A 25,939-nucleotide genomic window follows, 5' to 3' on the forward strand; every position below is an offset into this window, starting at 1 on the left:
AAGATTGCCGACGGTCTGGATCAAGAGAACCCGCAAATTGACCATATACCGAATGTAGAGTGCAAAAACAAAGTTAAGGACTTGATAGAAAATTACTCGCCGGAGAAAGTAAAGGATGTCGACATTAGGATGAAGATTGTCCTGAGGGATGAAGAGCCAGTATATCAGAACCCAAGGAGACTCTCACCCGTTGAGAGAGTAGAGGTAGAAAGACAAGTACAGGAGTGGTTAGATGAAGAAATCATAAGACCCAGTTATTCTGATTTCGCAAGTCCGATAGTGTTGGTAAAGAAACGAGATGGCAGTATGAGACTTTGTTGCGACTATCGCAGAATCAATAGGAAAATAGTCAAGGACCGTTTTCCGTTACCATTGATTGAGGACGTGCTAGATAGGTTGCAAGGAGCCAAATACTTCAGCACGATAGATCTGCGAAATGGATTTTTCCACGTTCCTGTAGACGAAGACAGTCGAAAATATACCTCGTTCGTCACTCATAACGGACAGTTCGAATTCCTAAAATGTCCTTTTGGCCTATGTAACAGCCCAGCAGTTTTTCAGAGGTTTATATGCCATATTTTTCGGGAGTTAACCTCTATGAACATTGTGTTGTATTATATGGACGATGTAATAATTTTGAGTAGCACTCTCGAGGAAGGGGTAGAGCGTCTGGCGATGGTCTTACAAGTAGCGAGAGACTATGGGCTGGAAATAAAGAAGAGTAAATGCCAATTCTTAAGAAGACGAGTAGAATTCCTAGGCTATATCATCGAGGATGGTAAAGTACAGCCCTCTGAGGAAAAGGCATTGGCGATCAGAAGATTTCCGGAACCAAAAACGCCCAAGCAGATCCAATCCTTTCTCGGTTTGACGGGGTATTTCCGAAAATTCGTCGCTTCATATGCCATAATCGCAAAACCTTTAAGCGATCTGTTGAGGAACAACAAGGAATTTGTGTTAGGCGATGAACAAAGACGGGCATATGAGACGTTGAAGGAATTACTAACTAGTGAACCAGTCCTGTATATTTACAGGCAAGATGGTGAAACCCAATTACATACTGATGCAAGTAAGTATGGTTACGGCGCTTGCTTGATGCAGAAATCCAACGACGACAATAAATTCCACCCTGTATATTATATGAGTAAGAAAACGACACCAGCTGAAGAACGATACCACAGCTACGAACTGGAGGTTCTGGCTGTGATACAAGCTGTCAAGAAATTTAGAGTCTACCTCTTAGGCAGTAATTTCAAGATAGTCACGGATTGTTCCGCTTTCCAGAAGACTATGGATAAGAAAGACTTGACTACGAGAGTAGCACGATGGGCATTACTGTTGGAAGAATATTCATACGTTATAGAGCACCGAAGTGGCCGTCGAATGGCCCATGTGGACGCTCTGAGTCGATATCCAGCCGTAATGACTCTAACTGAAATTAATGACGAAGAAGGGACTCTGCGGCGATTAAAAGCGGCGCAAGAAGGAGATGAGTTCGTCCAGGCTGTCAAGAAAATTGCCAGCACTGAAGATTACCAAGGCTATTTAGTAAAGAACGGTATTTTGTACAAATACGACAATGGGTTGGAATTAATAGTCGTACCGAAGTCGATGCAGTCCGAGGTCATAAAGAAAACGCACGAAATAGGCCATTTTGGCATTGCAAAAGTGGAGGAAATCGTCAAAAGAGAATTCCATATACCGAAGTTGAAAGAAAAGATTCATACTGTTATTAAGAATTGTGTGGCCTGCATTCTGGGAAACAGAAAAGAAGGAAAGAAAGAGGGAATGCTGCACCCGATAGCCAAGGACGAAGGACCGCTATACACTTACCATATTGACCATTTAGGACTTCTGCCTTCAACAAATAAAAATTACCAGCATATATTGGCCGTAGTAGATGACTTCTCGAAATTCGTTTGGCTGTACACTACCAAGTCGACGACGTCGCGGGAAACCATCGACAAATTAAGAACGCAACAGAAAAATTTTGGAAATCCGTCAAGAATAATTACAGACAAAGGTACTGCGTTCACGTCGAAGGAATTCAGCGATTATTGTGAACATGAGGGGATCCAACACGTCACTGTCACCACCGGAGTACCTCGAGGGAACGGTCAAGTGGAACGGGTTAATCGCACGATTATCCCTGTCCTTACGAAACTGAGCATGGAAAATCCTAGTAGGTGGTATGACAAAGTAGATAAGGTGCAAACTGCTTTGAATTCCACACTGCAAAGGAGTATCGATGCTACACCGTTCGAGGTATTGTTTGGTGTCCGGATGAGGCATAATGAGGAGATTCGCATTAAGGAAATGCTGGAAAAGGAGATAATCAAGAATTTCGACGCAAAAAGGGAAAGACTACGTGAAGATAGCAAAAAGCAAATTTTGAAGGCGCAAGAAGAAAACAGGAGGCAATATAATTTAAGGCGGAAGAAAGCGACAAAGTATAAACGGAGGGATTTAGTGGCCATAAAAAGAACGCAGTTCGGGGGCGGGCTGAAACTGTGTAAGAAATTTCTTGGTCCTTATGAGGTCATCGAGGTTCTGCCCAATGAGCGATACGAGGTCATTAAGGTGGGCACCCACGAAGGACCGGGACGCACCTCTACCTGTGCCGAATACATGAAGCCATGGGTCGATAATGATAGCGAATCCGAGGCGGATTGCTAGTCAGAATGGCCGAATGTAGGATCCGCTCGTCAGATCGCTCTAACTCTTCTAAATGTAATTATTACTGTCTGACCAAATCGAGACACCAACGGGAAAGTCCGAATATTTGTTAGATAGTATTAGTTAAATTAGGGTTGAGGAACCGAGGGGGATTAAAAAGTGAGGTACCTCGATGTTACGCCCATGCGTATCGTACCTGAGTTCGAGTGATTCTCGGCTGTTGCTGGGTTCTCCCAGTAACCTCCTAGAATCTGTGTCACGGAAAAAACCCAAAAAGCGAACATCTCTTTGTTTGAACCAAGGAAGAAGGGCCGGAGGATGGTTGCTAAGGGCTCAAACAAAGGATGGTTCGTGGTGCTGGCTCGCAGCAGCCAGATGTTGTAACGGTCGCTGGCCTCTACTCGAGGTACGACACTGGTTTATTACCCCCAGGTTTAATATTTAAGATTTGTGACAAGGAGAATCGCTCTCTTTGATATCCGGAGTGAACGACGAACTAAGTGACGCGAGTTTTTACTAATTAAGTTACCATTTAAGCTTCGTATTGTACCCTATCCCAATTATACATAAACCCTAGACAACCGAATAAAAAGATAAATCCCACAATAATATTGAGGAATCAGAAAAAAGATAAAAAGAAGAGAAATCAGGGATATTGATACGGAATATGTTAAATTTAATATCTCTAAAACACCCTTGGGTTTTATCGATTCTTGGACTGGAAGACGATTGAAATAAAGTTTGCCACAACTTGACCTGTTTCTGCATCGTGCTTTTCAGTTATACCGGTCCAAGTAGAATTTGCAGTGTTTGCTGTAGTTATACAAAGAAATTTCTGTAGTTATGCCTTTGAAAATATCAAGAAACTAACACAGATTTTACCAGGCAATGTCAAACCTTTCTACACCAAGTAACAACAGCGCACATCTTCAACCCTCGAGAAGAAACAGTGTGACATCGTCATCAAATACTCTCGGGTAAATTCATCCAGTGCTTTGTTTTTAATTTTCAAGTTGCTTGTTTCTAGAGTTGGCTCTGCCGCCTCAAAAACTCCCGAAGGAACATCTCCAGGAATACCAAGCCAACGCCTCTCTCTAACGCCTCAATCACCAGTACCCCCTCAAACTCCTAGAATATTCTCTCCTACAAACCAGCAAAGTTTCAATCCCTTTATCTACGGAAATGACGTTGATTCTGTGGATGTAGCAACAAGGGTAGCCATGGTATTTAACAAAATTTTATCACCTGCTTCAACACCACTGACCAAATCAATGTAGGTGCGTTTCTTCAACTCGCAAAACCTCCTGGCAAACTTTACTGAGCACACAAGAACCTTAAGGCTCTATCCAAGGCCGGTGGTGGCTTTTCAAATTAACAGCTTTTTGAGATCCAGACCTAGAGCTTCTCAATTTTTGAACAAATTTGCTCGTACGCAAGCAGTGGAATTTCTAGCGGAATGGTCTTTGACCCCCACAAATGTCGCCTTTCAGAGGGTGCACACTGGAGTGTTGGATCCCACACTAATCGGAGATAAAGCTAAGTGGTTCCTGCACACTCTGGAACCTATCAAGTTCGTTGTATGGGATGATGGTAGTTCCTTAAACGGTGCCTTAAGAAGTATTCAGGCACAAGAGAATCAGCCCACTGATGAGAGTGGTTCGGATTCTGAAGAAGGAGAAAGTACCAGTTCTAGTTATTCTTCACTCAGTGATTTTGTATCGGAAATGGTATCCTCAGATTTATCTCCTGGATACTTGTCATATCATGATCAAAGGAAGGCTTCGGCACAAAGCATGACGATGTCTTCTAATGTAGATGCGGACAGCATTTATAAGCCTCCACATGAGTTAAAATACCCTGACGGGGAAATTCCTATTGCCAGAGCTGATTCTCCTGCTTCTTCAAGTTCCTCCAGCTCAGACTCTGACCTAAGCTCCCCGTCGTTTAACCGAGACTCAGAATTTGAGGTCAACAGGAGAGAGAGGCTTGAGAGACAGACTACAAGGGTGGAAAGAGACGATGCTTTGAGTGTAGGAAATGAGGAATCTGACTCTAATTCCACCACTACGCCTAAAACTGTAGTTAGCAATAATAACCAGAAATCTGACACTTCTTCTGTGGAGGGTGATAGAGTTAACAATAATCGCCGCAGCAGCAGAAAAGTAGTGCTAACTCTGTTTCCTTCATAATTCGTACTAAAAAAGTGCTTTTCCAGGGACCACCAGTGACACCAGCACCTCTCCAGAAACAACCAAGTATTGGTAATGTGTTTTCAAAGACATCAAGTACAGGTTCTTCTGGAAGTCCTGGTCCTCTTCTCTCGGCTAGTAGTACTAGTAGCCTAACTAGACAAGGTTCGCAAGGTTCCTTGTTCGAAAGATTTGCTTCAGAGGCCAAAGAGTTGGTTCGAGAAACGACCAGACAGAGCAGCCAAGATGGGATTCTCGCTCAGATGGACAAAGTGAGTATTTGAGACGATTTTAGGGTTGAAAAATAAATTTGAGTATGAGCAAGGTTGAGGATCAGTAGAGGAATTTGGATTGAAGTCAAATGCTCTTCTTTTTAGTTGAAATCTCAGGCGAAAGAAAAGCTGACAGAAGCAGAAGAGAGTCACATTTTTGCTCCCTTTGACAAGGTTTGTTGTATTGATTTTTGGGCTTTTAAGCGCACAAATGCAGGTGGATTTTTAAATCAGGGATTAAAGATAGTAGAAAAATTAAAGAAATTAGTTTTATAAAATGTCTTAGGATATAAATTAATTTATTCGCAGACTAAGAGACCTGAACACTAATTTTATATAAATATTGCTACAGCTGTAGCACTGATGTAAAACTTTTTCCATATTTTTCTGTAGTCATTCTATCCAGTAACTTAATCGCAAGTACGTATCTAAAATTAGAATAACTAAATATTTGATGATGGCCTTAAGATTCATTCACTTCGATGAAGAAAACCAATTTACTCCTGTAGGAACTTTTATACTGGGTGTTATTATTTTCGAAACTTCACACCCTCAACACATAACTACGCGTTTAACTTCAAAGCGGTTCTGAAAGTCATAATACTTCTATCTATATCAGATCATGAATTTTCTTCTCAGCTGACTTCTCAAGCTAAAAAAGCTGCTGAAGAAGCCACTAAGAGTGTTCAAGAAGCCAGCAAATCTGCTTTGGAAGCTAGTAAAACCGCTACTGCAATGAGTAAGAATACTATAGATGACCTCACTTACGTAGGTAAATCTACTTTAGGAGACCTCACTAAAAGTGCCAAAGAGGCAGTCACTATGAAGGGCTTATTGAGGGTGAGCTGAATTATTCTTATATAAGATGTCTTAATTTCTTTTTATTGGTTTTTAGGGAGACTCTTTCAGTAGAAACGAGTCAAGACGTGAGTCTACCAGCAGTACTACCTCATTGGTAGCTCCTTCCGCTCTGGCAGGTGCCAGTCGCGACTTCTTCTCTAATATACAATCAGATTTGAATGGGATAGCTTCAAGTACCACCAGCATGTTTTCAGATCTATTTGGAAGCAAAAAGGACAACGTCAGGTAATTCATATAAACATATTTAACACCTTGAGAAATGAATGAATTTTAGACAGGACCAACTACCCTCGCAGAAACCAAAAGATGTTAAATCATCCTTGTTTGGTCCTTTTCAACGAGGTCCTAAAGGAATTGTTGAAAAAAGTCCTCTGATTAAGCATGTTCCTAAAAGACAAGATGAAATGCAAAGGAGGCAGAGTATTGATAAAACTGCGACCAATAGTGACAATCAGGCTTTTCTTAAAGATGTAAGAAGTTATTTAAATCAAAATATTTGTACTAATAAAAATTTTCTAGATTGTTACAAACGCTCTTGAAGGAGAAGGTGTGGGCTGGTTGAAGATAAATCGCTTGAAGAAGCTGATGGAGGAGGAAACTTATCGCAACTATGTTTTAAGCAAAATTAACAAAACTCTGGATAAGAAAATCGCCCCGGATGATCACATTGATGATGTGGTAAGTAATGAATGAATTAATAAAGAAAAATTTTGCAAACGTTTGCTTTTAGTGCATTTCAAAGTCAGTTTGGAAAGGAATGTTAAAGCTCTTACAAGCCATTCAACATGGATTAGAAGTCACCTATGGTAATTACGGTTTAGGAGGTACAGCTTCTGTTTTCCAAATGCAGGAAATTGCTCACACCCATTACTGGACAAAGGATGTTGGAGATGCAGCCTTGTCATCTGATATCACTCAGGTAAAATTCACTGAAATCTGTTAATTTACACTAAAACTTGCAATAAAACTCGCAGACTTCAAGCCCGAAATCTCCTCAGAGTCCTCGATATTCTCTTCAGTCTTCCGATTGGGAGACTGAAAGCAGAAAGTCGTCACAAGCAGGTAATTCAGAATTAATGAATCAATGTGATTATGGCATAAACGGTCTTGCAGAACCTCCAGAGGTGCGATTAATTCAAGAAGTAGACTCCGAGAAGGAGCAATCTACGACTGATATATTCAAAGACATGATTACTCAAAAAAAGAATTTGCTACTCAGTAAGCTGACTTCGTTTGACTCTGATGTAAGTTTTTACTATTTATTAACACCTAACCCACAACATTTCTTTATAGGGTGAAGGCACTTTACATGGCTCAGGGGGGACTATTTCACCAGGATCCATTACAACAGGACCCGCTGGAAACCTCCATCGAGGAGGCAATCAAGCCTCTTTCAGATCTACAGTCTCTGACACTGAAGTGGAAACCTTACAGGTACTTCTAAGACCATTCAATTATTACCTAAATCTAACTATGCTAAAAATAATCAGTTCCCTAAACTACCAAAGCAGCGAACCTCCAGTGTATGGTCAAGTAAATCATCACTGAGTGCTGGATTCCGCTACCATGGTGGACAAATAATAAACACAATAACTTCCCCATCCCCTGATGCTGTTAGGACATATCTATTTGAAGGCCTTTTGGGCAAGGAGAGGTCGAATTTGTGGGATCAAATGCAGTTTTGGGAAGATGCTTTCTTGGATGCGGTTTCTCAGGAGAGAGATATGATTGGAATGGATCAGGTTTGGATTTAAAACATTTTCTGCGAACTCAGTGAATAATTTTCTGTTTTAGGGTGCTAGGGAGATGATGGAAAGGTACAAAGGACTCAGTGATACTGAGAGGAAGAGGTTGGAGCATGAAGAAGATAGGCTTCTGGCTACTTTCCTTTACAACTTGACTGCAGTTCTTGTGATGCTCAACTGCACCAAAGACGAAATTAAACGTAAAGTTCGAAGATTACTAGGGAAGAGTCATATAGGGCTAGTTTACAGTCACGAAATAAATTTGTTGTTGGACCAAATTCATAATTTGGTAAATTACGTATACTCATAAAACCAAATTGATCTGTAAAGTAAAACATTTTCTAGAATGGGAATGACATAGACCTCAAACCTTTAGTATCTCGCTCCTTGCATAGGCAAAGCTTCACAGTTCATCATGGAATTGACTGCAATGGTGATTTGAGGTTCTTGGAGGTGAGAGATGATGGTTTGGTCATCAGATCAGTAAATGGGGTTATTATTGAGAGATGGTGGTTTGAGAGATTAGTGAACATGACTTATAGTCCGAAGAACAAGGTGCTTTGCCTATGGAAGAGGACTGGAGGACAGACTCAAGTGCATAAATATTATACTAAAAAGGTGAGCTAATTTCAATACCGGTTGTTGAACTAATATTAGATGAGGGTGAAGTTAAGGGTTCCGTGACTTCATTAAACTTCTGCATTAAAACGTCCGATTTGGATCAATTAAAGGTTCATCTATGTCTCGGATGTTATCTCCTCTTCAAGGGTTCTAACTCATGTGATGGGTTCTTAATGGTTTATTCAAAAAGAGATATCTAGGTAATTTAGGAATCGATGGTTATGGGCAATAGATTTTCAAGCTAAGAAAAAAGGAAATAATAAGCGGATCAACAATGCAGAATAGATATGTGATGATTGATGATCCACTAAATTCATGATTAGAGCGAATCTCTAAATATTTAAGAAAGAACTAAGACACGACAATTTTTAGTGAAGGAGAGTGGGGAAGACGGTTTGAAAGGAAGAACTTGGTTGAACATGTGAAAAAAAGGGGACCAGATTAATGGACTTTTCTAAGGGTACAAATATATAGGGGTAAAAACACAAAGGTCAACTATGCCTCTTTGCTTATCTTAACCGATTCTACCTCTGACGGTTTCGATATCTGTGAATACCAAGAAATCTTTCGAATATAGTGCATACATAGAATAATTTTTATATTAAAGAACATTCTTTTTTCCACATTTTTAGTAAATTTGATTTTTACATCATCCTTATTCCTTGCCATTTGCACATTTATTGTTTTAAATCGTGGTTTGAAAATATTTGCTATTTGCACCTTCACGTGATACCATTGAATATGGTGATGAAATTGGTTTCTGAAATTATGGCATAATTTAGACACGAAACGTATTATCGGTTTTTCATAGTACAATTGAAATCCAAACCTGATTTAATTCTAGTGTAAGCAAGTTTACTACTGCATAAAAGAAGCAATAGAGCGCAGTGGTTCTATCCAGAGTGTTCCTGAACTAGGAGGTGAATTTCCTGTCCAAGACATGACTACAGGAGAAGGAGGCTTATTGCAGGTCTGCATGGAGGGCGTGGGCCTCCTCTTCGCAAACAGCAAGGTATGATCAATTTTTCATCTGTAGTTGCTTATGTCGTTAGTAAAAATCTCGAAGCAGTACTTAATTTGATATCTCTGCTTAAGTAAAAGCCAAAATATATTATATAGGGTGATCATTAAAAAAAGCCTCAAGGAGGCATTGGAATATCAGAGGCATATCTTGGATTGTCTTGGATATGGATGGATGTTTGATGGTAAATGGCAAATGACTTAATCAACGCCCTAACTTTATGGTTCACTGCCTACTGGGTGGTTTTTTTATTGATCGCCTGTTATATGCCAGGTGTTTTCCTGAGACCGAACCTAAAAACTTGGCGTTTAGGTCTTCAAAATTCCTTCTATATAAATCAATTTTTGAATGGTAATAGCAGTTTCTTGGAATTTTGGACGCCGTTTATTGTTGTTACCTGTTTTTGCCCTGTGATGTGCAATCATTTTGTGCAAGGACCACTCAAAACTTTCCTCTTTGCTGCGCCACTCTACATTATAGCTGTTCTTTATTTGCCTGCGTCCAAGCAGACATTCTATAAAAATAAAATTTGTACAGGCATCACTTGGCATGAAAATAATTCTTTACTCTCATAGTTTTTGTAGAATAGCATAAGAATCCTTCTTTTTCTCCACCAGAATCTACATATTTTAAGATTTGATTAGTGTAGGTTTTACGTTGTTTTCTTTAAGACAATATTATAAATTCTCTGGTTTAAATTTGGAATTTTTAACATTTACGCAACAGTAGGTACAATTAAGTAAATAATAAAGTTACCGAAGGGAACATTGCAAAACAAATTTGCTTTGCGGCTGTTTTGCCAGTTGCAATCGATAATTAGAGAATCATAGGGAATGGAACTGAGTACAAATAGGCACAAAGTAAAGCATATATTTGAAGAAATTAAGCAAAAAGGTTAAATTTGGTTTGAAAATGTAAGGATAACAAATATTAATAATAACTCACATTTCAAAGCCAAACCTTTTTTTTTTTTAATTCGTTTCATTATATCTTAATTACTTAATTCCCTGTTTATCTGTAATAATTAATTGTAATCATTAAAATAACCAAAAAGCAAATTTGTCCGCATATTTCTCTTTTGTAATTTTATTTCTTACTTCATATGAATTGTACTTACCTTTGTGTAACCGCTAAAAATTCCAAACTGATTCTCGCCAAAAATAAGTCTTCTATTCAATAAATTCTTTGGTGTTGTAAAGGTAACACGATGAATTGTTTAAAGACTACTTGTTGATCTTGCATGCAGCTCGATGTGCCACTTTTTATTAAATGAATTGTAACGGTTTTGATATATTTTACTACTGCTTATCGATGTTTTTATTCTCTTCCTATTTCTTACTCTTCTTCTCTTTAATGAGTGGTCAACAACTGAAACAGCTTTCTAGAGGAAATGTGGGTTTTTCCTGCATAGGACCACTTTAACAAGCTTTTTCTGAGAGTCCCTAAGTCCTCAAGGAAGCTTGTAAGAGCTTAATGGGAACTTTTGAGATGGTCCGATTTCATCGAAAAAGATACTAATTGTTTATTATTTTTTCTCGTCCCTCTGTCCACGTCGACACGCTGCTGCTTGCAGGATTTCGAGGTATACTGAAAATGGTCTATTAAAATTGGTCGTTAGTTTTAGTCATAGTTTTTGTTTAGTTAGCCGCTTTCCCTGTAGATTTCCGCTACGTTGCACTAATAGAGTGCAAAAATACTTCGCAAAGTTTAAACTGCGCTAAACAAAATACCTTTTCCAAATCAAAGCAGTTTAAATTGCAAAATTTACCAATGTTGAGACAACATAGATGTAAACTGTAGCAGCTTTCTGCGGGAATTCTCGCATGGCAACTAACACTGTTTATTTTAATTGCACCATATCGTCACCAAATATATTTAATGTCACACTAACACCACTAACACCAAATACACGCTCTGTTACCGAAACTAGGTCTTTCAAACCATCTCTAAAGTTGCCTAGAGCTTTTAGCATGATGGCGATTAATTATAGTGCATGACTCTATTTCCACTCAGTATCTTAACGACAAAGTTGCTTGTAATGACCATTATGCCTCAAATACGTAATAACCTACCAAAAAAGTTTTCCAAAAGTTCTTATTAATTGACAGAAAAAATCTGATAATTCTAACACAGTCTACACCCAAAAATACGAAAAAACGTTTTTATAAATTAAATGCAGGTTGCTAAAGATTGGAAAATTTTCTGGTATTTTCTTTGCAGCTCCTAGAGTTTATGAGATATTTTGTTCAAACTTGGAGTAAATGTTACTCCAAATGTTGAGTTGTTTCTAGGTCAGGCTTCCTCAAACAACTAATGCGAACTAAATATGATGTGACCTGGAGCTGTAAACAAAATACTGGAAAACATTTTCAAACTTCGCCGAACTTTCATTTTACAGTGTTTTTTTTTCGTAGTTCTGGATGTAGAATGTGCTCTCGAATTCTGTGAACATTTTGCATTACCCTATATAAATCTATATTGAAGCGAGTCGCAAAGTTAACATCAATGATCTTATGGAAAGTTATTGTAATACATTGCTTCCGGTTATCGGCAGAATGGGATTATAAGAAACCTTAAATTTTAAAATAACTGAAAGAAGTCAAGTGTAACATTGTACTTAAATAATAAATTTTTTCAGTTCTTCGTTCGGATATCTCATATTAGGAAATGCTATACTCAGAAAGGGAGCATATTTATTATAGAAGAATTCAGTAAGTACTGCAAATGGCTGTATGTTTTCGTGAAATACATTTATCCTGTTTGCATATAAACAAATTTGCTTCTTTTATAGATCCCAAAACCAGACAAGTGATTCAAAGAAAATTCAAGTCACCAATGGTGAGTTTGCCCGTAATGTATTTTGTTACAATTTTTAGTATGCTAAGTGATTTTTATTTAAATAAGCTGCATGCTTAAATATGGATTTTGTTTTGTAGATTTTTATTTAATTGAGATCTGACGACTACAACTCAATAAATATAAGATTCAAAAAGTTTCATCATGTCGAATAATGGATTTTAAGTTATAATATAATACATATTTTAACATTATTTTATCAATGAAAAATTGTTATAAATATTTTGAAATTTCAAATCATCAGGTTGGAAATTCGTTTGAAATCTATCAAGTCTCTATCTTTGTATTTATTTATTTTGCATGTCTTTAATGTTGTAGGCTACCCAGCTGCTACGTTGTTTTCATAGATTATTTGCAGCACATTTAGCAGAAGAATTAAATAAAATGGCATGTGGAGCATGATAATGTGGCCTAATGTGTAAGCTTAATTTTTACTTTTTATTTATCGTTTTATTCCCATTTTGAATTATTTTCTGCTCATCAGGCAATTAAACTGTAATTCAAGGTAATGAGGGAAGGGAGTTTTATAATCGTTTAATCAATTCCAAGCAGACTTATTTTGGGGCTCTATTATACCATTAATACGCCCGATGCAGGTAATTTACTGCGATGCGGTTCTAGTTGCAAATTTAATTGTGCAACATTATAGTATCTGCTATGTATCGTGATATCGGATGTTGCTAGCATCAAATCATACCAAATTAATAATCATCTAAAGGAGGGAGAGAATTTTCAAATTTATTTGTTTAAATTTCTCTGTTCATTAAGTAGGATGTATATCTTTCTTGGACATTGACATAACATTTGGAAACCTAGAGTTAATCTTCTTGTTATTCCACAGGCCGATCAAATCTGCTACTCGGTACTCTGCGTCTTCTCCTACGTAGCCGCAGGAAAAACTGGAAAAGATAAGTTCTGTATGCCTCCTCATCCCCCGTCTCATGCACAACCCCAACAGTCAAAACCACAGCAGAGCAACTCGTCCAGAACCAACCCCATTCTAAACAAAGCGGATGACCCTTCACTGCACCCCTTAACCTTCACTCACCAGTCTCCGAAGCCTCAAAAACTTCTTCCAAGCCCTCAACCTAGTTTACCACCTCCTGTTAGTTCTGACCCAAGCCCCATAACTCCTATAGCAGGTCCTCCGTCTTACCCTCCTCCGGCTCTCCCTCCGGGAGTGGCCCCGCCAGCGCCCCCTCCAGGCACTAAGACCCTGACATCCCAAATGTCAGTGCCGGTCCCTATCAAACCTCCCCCAGTTCCAAGTAGAAGTTCCCTGCCCTTTAGACAGACTTCACTGGGGCCTCCCTTGGGGCAGCCCCCTCCTCCTCCTCCTCGCAATAAGTGACGTGGTAGACGGTATTCGATACCTCTGTATTACGCTACAGTGTGTGTGAGGCCTTCCTGTCTTCCGTGGAATTAACATACCTTCTCTGTGTTTTTAGAGAATTGGAAAGTAATAATTTAGAGAAATAAATGTGTCTCAACTATATGGAAATTCCTTTTGTTACAATTTATATAATAAATGATGAGTTTGGTTGTGCCTGAGTAATTTATGTGCAGTTAAATGAGAAAACTAAATAAAGCAATATAGACAATTTTAGATAGGCATATTTTATAATACTGGGTTTAATAATTCATTTATGTGCCTGTTTTCGAATATATTTAGTATAGTAAAGTCATAGTTATAATACAATTATAACTAATTCGGATTGAAAAATAGTTTCTATGTTTTTGGCTATTAACATATCTGTAATTATTTTTATTGGCTATTTACGTGGTTGATGTATATTTTAAATTTTATAAAAAGTGTAATATAAAATACATATACTAAATACGACTTTAAAGCGTCTTATTTCCCCATTCTTGAAAGTTAGACTGAAAATCGGGCTTAAAAATAGTAGATCTGATCACAGACACCTGAACTAATGGACTAACAATGAAACCACCATGAAATATAGACGCATCTTTAATTGCGTAGTGTTCAGTGTGTTAGGTGGCTGATAATTTATCTTCATATAGTAGAAGGATCTGGCTATTAGGGGGCAAAAAGGCATTGACGTGGATTGCTTTCCCCGGTAGTTCTAAATTATTAAAAACACTCCTTCCCCGAAATCAGTTTTTCTTCGCTGCTTCTACTCCTGAATACAAGTACTCCTTTGTATCTTTTCAAATCAGCTTGATAAATTTGGTTCGTTTCGGAGAGATATCTGGCTTATTTTCATACAGGAGAGGGGTAACTATTAGGTTTGCACAACCCAAAATTTCATATACCATGGCAATGCGCAACATTCATTATATTAACTGGATATCCAGCTTTCAATTCAGGATCGGGAATAAAAAGAACGTAATTTACCCTCAAAAAATGGGTTTTATTGTGCTGAGAGTAGATAATAAAATAATGTTTGTTATGGGCTTTTTCGCTTTGTTTGTAGAAGGGACCGAAATCAGGTCTAGTGACCCATTAAGCTTATGAACATACGAGATTTTATATTAAAATTTTTTAATTATAAAATGTCCCAAAATATTTGCTTTCGGTAATTGAAAAAAAAAAATCTTTACTCGCCAAGCCTTTCGGAATTATATCCTTGAATTTTTGTCCTGTCTATCAAGGAAAGTGCTATTGGTAAAAATTAGAGCTATCCAGGCAGGTTTATTGATTAGGCCCAATGCTAAATCAAAAAAATTTTAAAGCCATCTCTGGTAATTATTGACGAACGACACGAACCTTCTAAATCTAATAACTAACTTTGAATATTTATGGGAGTTTTCGCAGTGATTTTAAACATTTATAAGCAGATTTCAGCGATGGGGGACAAACCCAGAAATCCGTTCTACGGCCAAATATCACTTTCTCAATCCAATTTCCTACAAGACGTTTCACAGCTATTTGTCAACTCGAATTTTATTTTCCAAGTCGGCTTCGTTGCTAATTAGGCAAATCTGAGTTCCGAGATATTGTGGTGCTTTGCATGCTAATGCTTCCAAACTATTCCCTTATTTGCATATAGACAGTCTTAACTGCTGTGAACTTGACAAAGTCAATTAGTTTCAATCGTTTTAACGCAGACTCTCGGCTAATATGAGATAGGGCCTCATTCAACTAGGTTCTAACGTGTCTGGTATAATATGTTGTCGATAGAGGAGTTTAGGGATGTTGAGTCGATTATATCCATCAGGACGTTGTCGGCAATAATTCACAAAATTCTATCTAGATAAGATAAATTGATTCTCTGTGAATGAACATTTTCAAATTTAAATGGTAATGGTCACGCTACCACAAAGGCGGAGACATAATTTCTAATTTAGCAAGCAATTAGCCTAAAACATTCGTAATTTCTAGTTTTTGTCATATTATATAAGCCCCATTTTGCGCTCGTCGAAAATTAAAATGTCTAGATGAAAAATGTCCGGAATACGAAATAACTCTCTAATGCCTAAGCCGCTAATTTCTCAGTTCTTTTTACGTCATTACGTAGTTTTAATCTTTCAAAATTAAAATTGCCATAAAGAGGGTCTTAATCTCCGCTTAACAAATTTTCGTAACTTCTAGTGTCAGTTTCATTGACCGCATTCAGGGTCTCTCTCTATTGCACACTAATCGCTCAGATCTGGCTTTGAATTTCTTTCTGAGTAGTCAACATTAATTGAGAATTTAACAAGCTTTTAGTTACTGCAAGTCAATACGACCAACGAAGTGCATAATTTCCTCAAGTGCTACCGGCTTTGTTTCAATATTGACTCGGTATAATCCGCTTTAACTTGGAAGTCTGTCTGATTGAATCTAATTAATCTGTATGAAATTCAGATGGATTATTAATTACTGGTAATGATATCTGATATAACATGTTTAGAAATAATTATTTGGGAATAAATTCGCTTCGCTAATCCTGCTGTTCCATGGAACTCTAGTTTTATTGTAGAGGGTGGTACAGTAATTTGGGCTAAATTCAGTAGCTCAATCGATGTGGCAACTTCAAAACCTGCTTTGTTTGCGGTAGTTGAAAAGGAAAGTGGAACAGCTCGCAAAACTTTTACACACACTAACAATCAAAAATTCCGTAAATGGGCCCTACCTCTTTTTGCGAAGTTTTGTTTGTAGTAGAGGTTTTATCAATCCGCAAAAATATTTTGCGGCTTACTTTTGTAGCATAACGTTTTGAATGGAGAATGAAAAAAGCTTTCAAATGAGGTATCGGAACTTTATGTTTCCAGTGCAAAACCTAAGAGTTGTGCCATTAGAAAAGAGTAGAAAGTAAAAAGACTTGAGGAAAAACGTTTTTAAGTATTTTGCGAGCCATCCAACTTCTTGAAAAAACAAAAATGTTAGACGAGGTGCTCCAACAGTTTTTACGCGTGTACGGAGTACAGAGGAAAAAGTTATATCTAGGAAACATAAACAAAATCGTAAAAAACATGATATTTAAAAGTCATAACAATCGAGGAGAGTCGAGTTTAAAGAAAAAGCCCTTTTCAACTACAATAAATTCAAAAAAACCGTAAATGCTGATTTACGAAACACTAACAATGAACAGCTAACAGTTGAGGGACATACAAAAGTAGAGCAGAAAGCGTGGTAAGATGATGGAAAGCAAACAATCGTACTGGTAGACGCAGAAGATTCAAAGAGACCACAGAGAACACTGAGGAAAACCGATGAGTATTCAGCGCAACTATAGAATGGGAATTCTATACTGCCAAGGAAAAGGGGAAGGGAAAAAAATGAAGGAATGAAAGTAAAAGGTTTAATGAAAAAAGAAAAAAAATGCCATTTGATCTGTCCACATCAGAAATCTCATAAATAAATTGGCTCGAAGGGGAGTGTAAGAAACACTCCCAGTGAACGGAAAGTAGCAACGCTGGTTCTCATAAACAAGCCAAGAAAACCCTTAAATTCTCTTAGCACATACATATATACCATTATGTTTGGAGAGCACTGTTGCAAAAGTATACGAGCATCTCATAAAGATTAGAGTGGCACGAGTAATTCAATTGAAATGGGGATTTTCACGCAACCAGTACGGCTCCAAGTTTTCTTTTTTATATTGAAAAAGTCATGAGGATTGATGATGAACGAAAATTGTACGCTGGCGGTATTAGATGTGAATAATTCTTTTATCATCGAATCGTGGTTATTCATAATTGATCAGCTAGAAATCACAGAGTTGGGGAAAGGGGTATGCTGGGACCAACGCTATGAGGATGTAGAATGATGTACAATTAGATATTTCTGTTTTCAAGTTGGGAAAACAAAATAGAGGTAGGAGGGCTATCATTGTACTGATAGCAATAGATGAGGCTTGAAGGTGAAAACTTCGAAATCCAATCACTAAGCTTTGCCTTTGAATTTCTCTTTATTGAAGCCTTAAAAGCGAATTATAAAAAGAACATTACTTTGGAAAACTTTCATTACTCCCTTATGCAGGATGATTCCAAAGTTGGAGTCATTCTTTCACCAGCGAATAGGGCTTCAAAAAGTAAGATTTTTTGCTTTGGCGCTTTTTCGAAATATCAACATTAATGAGGATGGAGGGTGTCAAAGTTTTATTTAAAAAATTAAAATTTATTAGTAATTGTCAAACCAATTAAGATAATTTAAAAAAATTTGTAGATGTCAATAACTACGCGGGAGGGAAATTCTTTAATAAATAAAATAATTTTTGGGTTTACCAGTAGTGTGCGTACAAAAAAGTTGTTGAATGTTTTTGAAAAAAAAATAGTAAGTCACTGATTTTTCTAAATAGAAAAATTATTATTGAATTTCTTATTCAATTCTAAAAAGAAAAGCTTTTATTATTTTTTGGTATGACGCACCGTTTTCGAGTAAAAAAATCAAAACCGTTTTAATGCACGCCTAAAATTAAATGCTGTTTTAATTAAAAATTTAAAATTATTGAACTTTTGATCAAAGGCGCTCAACTATGCATAGAACAAAATGGAGTTCATTTTGAACACGTTATTTAAGTTAAATTAAATTTTGATTTTCATATTTTTTTAAAGTAAGTTCAGTTATTTAGAAATTTAGTCAAAACTCAACAATTATTTCAACTTTTTTTCTGTTAAAAATCATCGAAGTGATAGTTCCAATGCAACTTAACTATCACTAATGCCTACAAAATTTTGTTTAATTATTTCAAGTGGTTTGGCAATTATTAATAAATTTTAATTTTTTAAATAAAACTTTGAAACCTTTGATCCTGTATCTCCGTTGATGCTGATATTTCGAAAAAGCGCCAAAAGAAAAAAAAACTTATTTTTTGAAGCCCTATTCACTGACGAAAGGGTAACCCCAACTTTGGAATCACTCTATATTGTATTTAATTACGCGAATGCAAGGTTTTTATTTAGAATATTCCTATCATTTCAGCTGCTCGGGGAATTCGTGAGTTTCTTGGTGGTGGATGATTTCCATGAGTTCTGATAATTTCATCATGCTTTAGAAAGCGAACCGTAGAGAGTCTTAATTAAGTTCAAAACAATCTTATTCCCATACGAATAATTAATGCGATAGAAAAAGCAAAGCCTTATTGAAGAAGCTGCTAACATCTTGACCCCACTGAAACTTTTAAGCGATAGACAAAAGTTTTAACCTGATCAAGACGCCGAAAAGAACAGGGAAACTACATTCTTGTATAAAGTTCGTTTGGGAGACAAAATTGATTTCCAGGACGTATGGAATATTTGAGCAGGTTACTTAACCGTATATTGCATATTGAATTTGAAAAGTCGAAAGTGGAACAAGCACATCATCAAAACAACCATCTCTTTGTGTCATAATCCGCTTGCAACAAAATGAGGAAACTTACATATTGCATCTCTTCAGCTATGCAATATGACTTTTGTTCCCAGAACTCGAAACCCCATATAGCCCACTTTTCTTGCATAGGCAATGCGGAATAAAGCCGCGAGAAGGGAACAAAATAGAAACTCGGAACAATTTTAGTGAAACTTTCCTTCGGTGTGTTCCCGACACAAAGCTTGCTTTGAAAAAACGTAATATTGTGTTCTTTGAGTTTTCCAATTAAATTACTTTGAATAAGCAAGTCTGACGTTACAACGCAAACATGTATTTTCCTGCTTGATCGATATCTTCTTACCAGATCGAGATCTTCCCTGCAAAGGCCTCATTCCGCCATGTGAGTTGACCGCATTATTTTAAGTCAAAGCAGAATGGAACCGAGGACAAAGCATTAAGGCTTAAATTGATGCAAAAATTGTTTGCCCGGGAACTTTCCTGCGGCATTTCAGTTCAGACTAGAAAACTTTTATACTTTACCGAGAAAACTCGTAAAATACTGCTTTGAGCTGAGAAATTGAATTATGCGCTCACAGTAATTCAAAGAGAAATAAGTTGGGAACAAATGGGAAAAATTGTATGTCCATATTTGTAATAATTAATCATCATGGATATTTCACACAATAACGTTCTATTCGCAAAGGTTTTTTGATTAATTTTTGAGTTAGAGGCGTAATTTCATAGGTGCAGGTTCAAAGTCGTCGAAACGACGAAATTACTTTTTCTTTCGACAATAGAGAGAAAAGACGTTAAATTAACAATGGAAAATAGTACTTAATTTCTTTTTAATTAGTTACTGCAATTAAGGTCTGCAAATTGCCTGGAGCTTTTCAATATAATAGAAAACAGGATTTGAACCCAGAAAACTTCTTACCCAAGTAGGAAGTTTGAGGAGAGCCTGAGGGATGCGAGCGGAATATTGACGATTGATGCACTTTCTAAGAGCATTCGGGTTACTACTTGAACTTTTAGAATTACAGTTCAAATTCGATATATTTAGTTTTAGGTTTTATATTGGGGAAACATTTTCGAGTTTAACTTCAGTTTTCAAGCCATACAACGTACTGGGGAACACCCAAAAGTGGTTTAAGAGTATCTTCAAATTCGCATCTCTAAAGGGATTTTTAGGGCGAAAAAGCATTTGCCTCGTCACTAGATCATTGAAACGAGAACGGTAATCAACTCAGTGTCCCGCAGCTGCCAAACCCAAAAACGCTAAGAAAAGACAAAGACGTTTATTTGAGTACAAACGTTGCTACATCTACTTCTCTAAATAATTCCCGAATCCTCAATATTTCATAACCAAATTCATGCAATATATATGAAGACTTCACAACCGCTGCAACGTAATAGTGAAATATCAAATATTGTTTTCCATGTCAAATATAGCGCAGAGGAGGAGTGGAGGGAGAAGGTCGCCCCTCCTCCTCCTCCACCTACTGCCTCTCCTTTTTCAGTGAGAGGAGATTTCAAGGAGTCGATACTGGCATATAGGACTTCAAATTCTTTATACCAGGAGACTGCAAGGGCTACTACCGGAGGAAGAGCTGGCAACTAGGGGAGGGGCAGATGTTGAGGCAAATTGAGCTGCTGGGGATTCGACAGTTGAGATGGTTCAAGTTTTAATTTTCTAGTTTTTCCTGATTGGTTCTAAAGGTTAGTTTTATGGATCCGAAATTTATATCCAGCACACATGCATCATCCAGAGATAAATTAAGGAATTCTCAGTTTCGATTGGTCGAGTCGAGATTCGTTTTATAGGAGTCTATAAAATTCGGCATATATAGACAAGTGAAGCGTCAACAAAAACGTGTTTTCCGACCGTTCTTAAACATTAACCGTTATGACACACTTCCCTCATTCCCCGCCTTACTTTCCGTTGCCCTCTCTCTGACGAAATCATAAGCAAAATTCTCATTGCGTGCAATCCGTTCTCATGCATGTTTGCCATTAGCCCCTGGATCACTTCCCAAAGCAAACCAAAAAAAAAGTAGAAATTCCGACAAAATGTTGCAGATGGGATCGTCAAATAAACCGGAGAAGAATGAAGAATATGCGCGCCTACGGCGTCACGGAACGACGTCGCGACGTCGCTCAGTCCTCCGAAACCTCCGTGCTAAACCGGACACAGGCGTCGGTCACCCATTCCCGAAGGAATCGCGATGAAATCGTAAATATTCATCTCGGGTTCGTGTTACTTTGAATGCTCCGTTGACATTCTCATTTGGAAAGTACTAAAATAGCCTAAAATACTGATTTAGGTGCGGTGGTGAGTGCGTGGGTTCTGGATGATTTATGGATTAGCTCTAGGGTTTTTCCTTTGCTTTCGGTGAGTTAAATTGAAAAAATAGTATAAAGAGATTTGTGAATTAATGAATAACAGGCGCAAGTATCGATTAAATAATTAATTAAGAGTCAGGGTAAATACATTAGAAAAATGACAATCAATACGTGTATCCTTGGTTAATAGGATTAATCCATTACTGGCTTCTACTAAGTGTTCGTTGTGATGGTTTTTTAATGCTAGAAAACATTTCTCTGCACCTATGAAAGTATTTCTAATAATTTCTATCATATTTATGTCTACAAAAAAAAGTTCATTTAAAAACTTACCACCCCTAACATTTCCAGCTTGTAAAATATTTATAAAGAGTTCTAAAATACGTCAATAATATTTTTGAGGGTTACGAATAATGGCATTAAATTTAGTTTTCCGGAGACGAAGCCCCAAGTTCCAGAGATAAAGACAAGGAGTATCCTTGTAGTGACGTTATTCACAATTATTCTTGAAAATGTAACGTTGGTGGTCGAATTTGAATTTTTTCAAATAACCAAATGACCGTTTCTAAATTTACCATTTTAAAATATTATAAATTTTTAGGCTAAAATTTTCAATTTAAGAGTAATCAGGGGCTTCATAGTTGGCATTAGCTTTTATTTTCTAATCTGTATATCGTCAACCTCAACATTTTAGCATGAAAAAATCATAGGAAAAACGTACGTTTAAAAACTTGGATATGGTTACTTGGAAAAATGTGAATACATATTATTCAACCATCAATGATTCACTTTGATGGAATATTGTTAAGAAATGTAACTAAAAAACGATTCCTTCCATTTAATATTTTTATCAATACGTTTCTGGAACGTTTCGCTGCCTGAGAGCTAAGTTTAATGCCATTATTCATCTTCTTCAACAATATAGTTGGCAAATGTTTTAGTATTTTTCTTAAATTTTTATAAGCCAGAAAAGAAGGAGTGGAAGGTTTTAAATGATTAGTCCATAGATCTTTGATAATTTTTGCCTTATCTACAAAATCGTAATCGAGCTTTATTAACATTTCAAATAATCAATGAATTGTGGGATTTGTATTTATTTATATTAATTATTAAAGTAATATTTACCAAAATTTCAACATTTATTTTTTAAATATTTGTTTCAGCTTATGGTTTAGTTTCAGAGATTTTTTGATATTCTTATATATTTTTCTGAGAATTTTTTGACTGCGGAAATTTAATCCCAGAATAATGCCAAACCTGAAATTTATTATTTTTATTTATAATATTCAGCATTATTAGAATAGCATTGAGATCTGCATTGTGTATTTACCTTTGTGAATCATAACGTAGGTATTTGCTTAATTTAAATATGTAAAAGCCCCTTGACTCTTCGTTATTTGGGTTTTACGGAGTCTTAAATTCTGCTCAAACCATATTTACAATACTTCAAAAACGGATTTTTATTCGCGCAATATCGTTTGCAATATTTTTCACAAATAAAGTCAAGAAATGTATGTAAAGTGCAGAAAAGATTGTGTCAGCGTATAGACTCAACGACTACTCGGAGTGCGAATAAGACTGTACAGGGTGAGTTAGAAAGAATGGGCCAACACTAAATTGGAGATATAGTTACCAAAATATTGTGATTGAGCTCAACATGGCTTATACCAATGCCACTGGTTTAAGAAATACAGCGCATTCAAAGCTTAAATTTTGTTCTGAAATATCGCAATAATTGAGAATGTTTTGATAGTATAAATCTGAAAATTGGTAGTTTTATGTTTTTTTGGCGTGAAAATTACGAATTTTAAGATTATTTTGATAATCCTCCTAAAGAGAACTGGTTTCACCGTATTATTTAAATAATTTGAGACATATTTTTTTATCTGTTGAGTCATGCTTAAAACAAGTCGAGAATTTAAACGAATGATCAATTCTACAGAGAAAATGTTCTCTTGTTTAGGTTGTTTAAATCTATCGGTTTTGAAGTTATTTGCATTTAAAAGGTTCAATGTATTTTGCTATGAGTTTTTTTCTTTTTTTATTCATTTCCATACTCTTCAGGAGTTGCGGCAGAGAATACAAGAAGCCACGAATAAATTTAAAAATAATAGGCACATTTTGTTTAGTACTCAGAGGCATTTAAGAAAGTATATTTTAAAATAGATAGAGGTAGGTGATGGACACTTTCAACATTCGATTTGAAGTTTGTCATTATCACTATTACTAATTATTGTTATTGTTATTTATCGTTGCTTTGATTACTTTTCCATACCTTTCTTTTTTTCAATAATCAAAAAATCATGGCAAAATACATTGAACTTTTTAAATACAATAAACCGATAGATTTAGACAATCTAAGCAAAAGTACATTTTCTCTGTAGAACTGAACGTTTTTTAAAGTCTCAACTTGTTTTGAGCATGACTCAATAGATAAAAAAATGTGTCTTAAATTGTTTAAATAAAACGGGGAACTCTTTAGGAGCAACGTCAAAAGAATCTTAAAATTTGTAATTTTCACACCAAAAAATACAAAATTACCAATTTTCAGATTTATACTATCAAAACTTTTTTAATTATTGAGATATTTCAGAACAAAATTTAAGCTTTGAACGCACTGCATCTTTTAAATCAGTGACATTGGTATTGGCCATGTCGAGCTCAATCACAATATTTTGGTGATTAGTATCTCTAGTTTAGTGTTGGCCCATTCTCTCTGGCTCACCTTATACAGAGTGATCCTTAATTAATTGGACACAGAGCATAGGCGAATTCTTGGTGTAAAAATAATCTGATTTACATAAATTTATGTTGTACCAAAAGTTAATAATAACCGAGATGCAGGGTGTTAATTTTGAAAAAATAAATCGCATTTTCTTCAATAATTTTCAACTACATCAAGTTAATTTTATGAAGTTTTGTATCTGGAGGTTTCTTAAGATTAGAATTCAAATTTATGAACGATTTTACAGTATCTTTTAGAGGGCGCCACCAGCGACTATTAGGACATCTTTAAACAGTTGCAACTTTTTTGTACCATGCTGTATGTCACTTTCCAGTAGAAAAATCTATTTGGCCGCCTTTTGTACTGAGAAAAGGTATACCTTACACAAATCGTTAGAAGTAACGGTTTCCGAGAAAAACGCATCTAAAGCTGACCATGCATGTAAATTATTAAAACAAAAAGCCAGAGTCATTAAATAAAACATGAATAAAAGAAAGACTTAAATTGTTTATTTATCCAATTTTACAAAAGTAAAGTGATTTTAAAAAATTATTTAAAAAAATTTAATTAAAATTTTCTTTTTATTTTTAAAATTTAATTATTTAAGAATTATTTTTTAAATAATTTTGTTACAATAATAAAAAAAATCACTTTACTTTTGTAAAATTGGATAAATAAACAATTTAAGTACTTCTTTTATTCATGTTTTATTTATTGACTTCAGTTTTTTGTTTTAATAATTTGTATGCATGGTCAGCTTTAGATGCGTGTTTCTCGAAAACCGTTGTTTCTAGCGATTTGTATAAGGTATACCTCTTCTCAGTAGAAAAGGTGGAGAAATAGATTTTCTACTCGAAAGTGACATGCAGCATGACACAAAAAGTTGTAACTGTGTAAATATGTTCTAATGGTCGCTGGTAGCGTCCTCTAGAAGATACAGTAAAATCGTTCATAAATTTGAATTTCTCATCTTAAGAAACTCCCGGATACAAAATTTCATAAAATTAACTTGATCTAGTTGAAAGTTATTGAAGAAAATGTGATTTATTTTTTCAAAATTAACTCCCTGTATCTCGGTTATTATTAACTTTTGGTATAACATAAATTTATCTAAATCGAATTGTTTTTACACCAAGAATCTGCTTATGTTCTGTGTCCCATTAATTAAGAACCACCCTGTATAATTTTAAGGACCCAATAAGCATATTGATACGTATTACGCAAATGGTAAAGTGAAAATTTAGCAATAGTAATTAAAATTTGTACATAAACAAAAAAAGATTTAGCACGCCTTTTCTTTTCCGACTGCTATTAAGCTGCCACAACAGAAGAGATGCTTCATAAATTTCATATCGCGTCCCGAAATAATCCAGTTGCATTATAATTGTTCCAGGCAAATCAGTTTTCTCAGTTCGCAGTTCACACGCAATGCTCTAAGGACTCGTTCTTTTCGGGTAAAGTTTACTTAATTAGATTATCCGACGGTCAAAATACTTAACGGGCCTGGACAGTCCGTCTATAGATTTATTTGTTCTGCTTCAGATTAGCCCAGACTGTGAACTAAGTTTGGCAGTTGAAATCTGCGCAATAAATTGGTAATTTCTAAACTTTAAAACTATGAAATTTCTCCGTATAAAAAGTCCATTTCGAATGCATGCACGTTTCAAATTGTCAACAAGGCTCTTGCATTGAATCGAAAAAATGTGCACATCCGTTGGGAAAGTCGATAACCATTTTCCGCCAGAATTCACAACTCCTAAATTTCAAATGAGGGCGTTATGTCAAGCTGAATGAACTTCTTTTAAGGAAAAAGCTTTCGCCATGCCACACAATATTCTTTCTGTAAAATACAATATAGAGTCGAATTCTCGCGCGACAGGCATTTAGTATTCTT

General features: G+C 36.1%; 2 protein-coding genes across 7 annotated transcripts in view; both read left to right on the forward strand.

The window, feature by feature from the left end:
- The window catches only part of Rab3-GEF (Rab3 GDP-GTP exchange factor), a 28,813-nt gene extending 14,747 nt beyond the window's left edge, over nt 1-14,066 (forward strand). For 2 of the 6 annotated variants that reach the window (XM_066391161.1, XM_066391162.1), the window contains 21 exons: nt 3,562-3,653; nt 3,704-3,899; nt 3,954-4,838; nt 4,892-5,137; nt 5,243-5,311; nt 5,777-5,977; nt 6,033-6,223; nt 6,273-6,468; nt 6,518-6,676; nt 6,729-6,917; nt 6,973-7,060; nt 7,112-7,242; nt 7,292-7,432; nt 7,489-7,740; nt 7,793-8,032; nt 8,089-8,361; nt 9,209-9,376; nt 10,959-10,967; nt 12,024-12,096; nt 12,177-12,223; nt 13,083-14,066. In XM_066391161.1, the coding sequence (XP_066247258.1) occupies nt 3,562-3,653; nt 3,704-3,899; nt 3,954-4,838; nt 4,892-5,137; nt 5,243-5,311; nt 5,777-5,977; nt 6,033-6,223; nt 6,273-6,468; nt 6,518-6,676; nt 6,729-6,917; nt 6,973-7,060; nt 7,112-7,242; nt 7,292-7,432; nt 7,489-7,740; nt 7,793-8,032; nt 8,089-8,361; nt 9,209-9,376; nt 10,959-10,967; nt 12,024-12,096; nt 12,177-12,223; nt 13,083-13,592 (4,356 nt within the window). In that variant the 3' untranslated portion in view covers nt 13,593-14,066. Of the gene's footprint in view, nt 1-3,561; nt 3,654-3,703; nt 3,900-3,953; nt 4,839-4,891; nt 5,138-5,242; nt 5,312-5,776; nt 5,978-6,032; nt 6,224-6,272; nt 6,469-6,517; nt 6,677-6,728; nt 6,918-6,972; nt 7,061-7,111; nt 7,243-7,291; nt 7,433-7,488; nt 7,741-7,792; nt 8,033-8,088; nt 8,362-9,208; nt 9,377-10,958; nt 10,968-12,023; nt 12,097-12,176; nt 12,224-12,559; nt 12,660-13,082 lie in introns of all 6 variants that reach the window. The other 4 variants (XM_066391165.1, XM_066391166.1, XM_066391163.1 and 1 more) reach the window with 4 other exon arrangements.
- A 7,090-nt stretch (nt 14,067-21,156) lies between these two features.
- Ten-a (tenascin accessory) overlaps nt 21,157-25,939 on the forward strand; it is a 244,158-nt gene continuing 239,375 nt past the window's right edge. The window contains exon 1 of the mRNA XM_066391157.1: nt 21,157-21,369. The gene's annotated coding sequence lies outside the window, so the exon portion shown is untranslated. The remainder of the gene's footprint in view (nt 21,370-25,939) is intronic.

Source organism: Euwallacea similis, chromosome 6 (assembly GCF_039881205.1).
Source record: "Euwallacea similis isolate ESF13 chromosome 6, ESF131.1, whole genome shotgun sequence".
In the NCBI taxonomy this organism is placed as follows: Eukaryota; Metazoa; Arthropoda; class Insecta; order Coleoptera; family Curculionidae; genus Euwallacea; species Euwallacea similis.